The sequence below is a fragment of the Daucus carota genome, chromosome 8 (assembly GCF_001625215.2).
Source record: "Daucus carota subsp. sativus chromosome 8, DH1 v3.0, whole genome shotgun sequence".
Classification (NCBI taxonomy): Eukaryota; Viridiplantae; Streptophyta; class Magnoliopsida; order Apiales; family Apiaceae; genus Daucus; species Daucus carota.
The window spans coordinates 32,952,117-32,954,974 of record NC_030388.2 but is presented as its reverse complement, the minus strand read 5'-3'; the positions used below and the strand labels follow the sequence as shown (position 1 = coordinate 32,954,974).

Sequence of the window (2,858 nt, the reverse complement as noted above, 5' to 3'; positions counted from 1 at the left end):
CAAAGGTTTGAAACGTTTTCCATTCCTGCTCTCGTGGATTCTAGTCCCGGGTATCAAATTGTCAGCATGGATAATTCATCATCAACCAACGAAAAAACAAATGCTTAGAAACAAATGATATGACAGGCAAGTCACGTTTAATTAGAAAGGACATTGGTGACTATTTGTATCTTGATGCATAACTTCATTACACAAATCAAGATTACAGTGAAATTTAAGCATCCAAACAAGAACACGATAAACAAATCACTGATCATGATCATAAAGTAGCGCCATCATAGCACATGATCTGATAGAAATAAAATGACCAGCCCAAGAGACCAGACCATATGACACAATTGTTAAAATAATATTTGATGTTTTAAAAAAAAAGCCAGCAAACCTTGTAGTTTTCTCTTTGTTTCCCTATAACTATCTTAATTTGGATGCGACATGTCTCTTAGGCCTTTAAGAATTGCATACACTTATTAACATTTACATATATAAGGTCTGCAGTTGCTCATATTGTGATCAAACATACAGCGAGCGAAGACTAAAGCAATGAAGGTCAGCCTCTCTATGGAGTTCTGTGTTAAAACAGTTATCTTTTATTAAAACTCATTGTTGCATGTTTTGTTGCAGTTATTAGGTTGGATGCATCGTAAGCTTCGTCAGACTAGTGGCGAAACACTCAAGGAATTTTCCACTGGTAAGTACAAATTAAAACTTGTCATGTTGCACAACCATAAGTTAAGATGACAGTAATGTCATGCTTCAGTTCTGGAGGAGGAGCCGCTACTCTAGCTTATATAACATATTAAGACTCTGACTGCGGCCAAGAGATGGCGTATACATTATTTATTCACATTTTCTGAGTCAGGGCAACCTTGTTCCTGTTCGACAGGGCAGCCATCAGTTGATGAACATCACTACTACACAAAGCCCAATTATTGCTCTAGGACCAAAATACGGAGAGAAAACGTTCGTCGAAAATCATTTGCTGGCTTAGAATTGGCAGGAGCAGAGGATGACGAGCTTGGAGAAGAACCATCTGCTTTTTCTGAACTCTTTCACGGTTTCCTTGCAATCGGAACGCTTGGTTCTGACCCAATTATTGGCGATCCATCAACACCAAAATTTTCCATATCTGTTGACAACATAACCGAAAAGCAGAGTGAAGTAACAGAGAGTGATTTAAGGCTGATAAATGAAGAGCTGGAAAAGGTCTTGGGAGCTGAGGGTAATGATGATTCATCTGGCAGGAACAGCCATGCAAGTGGGGGTCGAAACAGCCATGCGAGTGCAGCCCGAAGCAGCCATGCAAGCACCATTACTCTCAGTGGCAAACCCCTGGAAGGCACTGATAGCAGTGTAAACGGAACAATAATATGTCCACTTCAGGGCTATCTTTTAGGGACAGCAGTGGCCACGGCAGAAACAACAGTCCCAAAGAAGGAGAACAGGACATCGCTCGGGGAGCTGTTTGAGAAAACTAAAATGCCTGAGGAATACTCTGGAATTAAACATGACAGAGGAGAAAAGAAAGCTGATAAGGAATCTGACAAATCTGCTGTGCAGCTTATGAAAAAAATACTCAAGAAAAAAATCATCCATGCTTCTTCTAGGAGTTGGACAGCATCTTCTGGAGGATCCACTGATTCTGTTTCAGCTGACAAGAAATTGCCCAAGGTAATTTTACCGCAATGCCAAAATTCAGGAGGAAATATTCTAGTGTAGTTTTATCTGATTAGTTTACTTAATATTACTTAAAAAGCCAAGTCTGTTGATAAATGGTTTTTATATTTCAAAATGATCGACAGTTGTTTACTAACATTAAGAATTGATGGTGCAGATCCTGCACATGTTCCACAGGAAAGTCCATCCGGAGAACTCTGTGCCAAGAGGAAAATCCGACAAGTTACAAAAAGATGATGATGATCTGAAGAATGACATGAACGAAGAAGGTGATAATGATGCAAACCAAAGGCTGTCAGAAGAAGATATTGTGATTTATCCGCGAAGGGGTCTGTCAAAGAAGAGCCACTCTTACCCACACCAAGGCATACTCGATTCAAGTGTCAACAAGGAGCACTGGATCAAAACAGACACAGACTGTATGTATATGCTTCCTATGCAACTAATCTAACAATGCACAAATCATTATCCTAACTAATAAATGCAAAACTAACTTAATTATGTGCATGGTTTGGTTGGTTTTACTTGCCCTAACTTGTTATCAGCTGATGATTTCAGACTTGGTTTTGGAGCTGTAGAAGGCAGAAGAGTCGTTTGAAGATGAGACTGGACTGTTAAATTATAAGATATTACTGCATGCAAGACTCTCCTTATTAGTAACTTTGTGAAATTTGATATCAATACTTGATTGAGTGTATTTTTCTTTTCTTTTCTTGGCTTGAAACAAACCTAAGAATAAAAGAGGTTTCCGTTTCCTCTCAATGTAAAATTATAAAGGCTACTCATCTGAGATTGTTGTGTTTGTAATATTCGAGTATTAATACGGTATCTAACAAGTTGTATAATCAACGATTATACACGAGTGTGCTGCATAGATCCATTAACGAGTAATCATATTGTAGAGAGAGAAAGTAATATGTGAGAGAAAGTAGTGGAGAAGAAAGTAGAATTAACTAACTAAATGAAATGTTCTGTTACAAGTTCATTATATACAGCTGATGTAACTAATTGACAGCTAACTAACAGCTAATAAGGGCCTGTTTGTATAAAAGGCACTGGTGTATTAAATAGAACCATTAACTTGTGTCCAACAGTGTTGTTAGCCAAACTGTGTGTTGCTGACATGGCACGTGCATGAGCACTAATATGCTCATTAGTCCCCCCTTGAACTGACATCACCTTGG

At 38.5% G+C, this 2,858-nt stretch overlaps 1 protein-coding gene across 1 annotated transcript; it reads left to right on the top strand.

Annotated features, from left to right (window-relative positions):
* The first annotated feature begins 396 nt into the window (after positions 1 to 396).
* On the top strand, positions 397 to 2,481 carry LOC108197864 (protein LAZY 1). The gene is made up of 5 exons (XM_017365590.2): positions 397 to 546; positions 622 to 688; positions 884 to 1,668; positions 1,832 to 2,093; positions 2,233 to 2,481. The coding sequence occupies exons 1-5, from the start codon at positions 541 to 543 to the stop codon at positions 2,250 to 2,252; spliced, it is 1,140 nt and encodes a 379-aa protein (XP_017221079.1). The 5' UTR covers positions 397 to 540; the 3' UTR covers positions 2,253 to 2,481.
* The last annotated feature ends 377 nt before the right edge of the window (positions 2,482 to 2,858 follow it).

What these genes read in the sequence shown, in the direction of transcription:
- LOC108197864 (XM_017365590.2), top strand. An exon ending in ACTCAAGGAATTTTCCACTG is followed by an intron (nt 689 to 883) that starts GTAAGTACAAAT and finishes CCTGTTCGACAG; the next exon opens with GGCAGCCATCAGTTGATGAA. An exon ending in CTGACAAGAAATTGCCCAAG is followed by an intron (nt 1,669 to 1,831) that starts GTAATTTTACCG and finishes TTGATGGTGCAG; the next exon opens with ATCCTGCACATGTTCCACAG.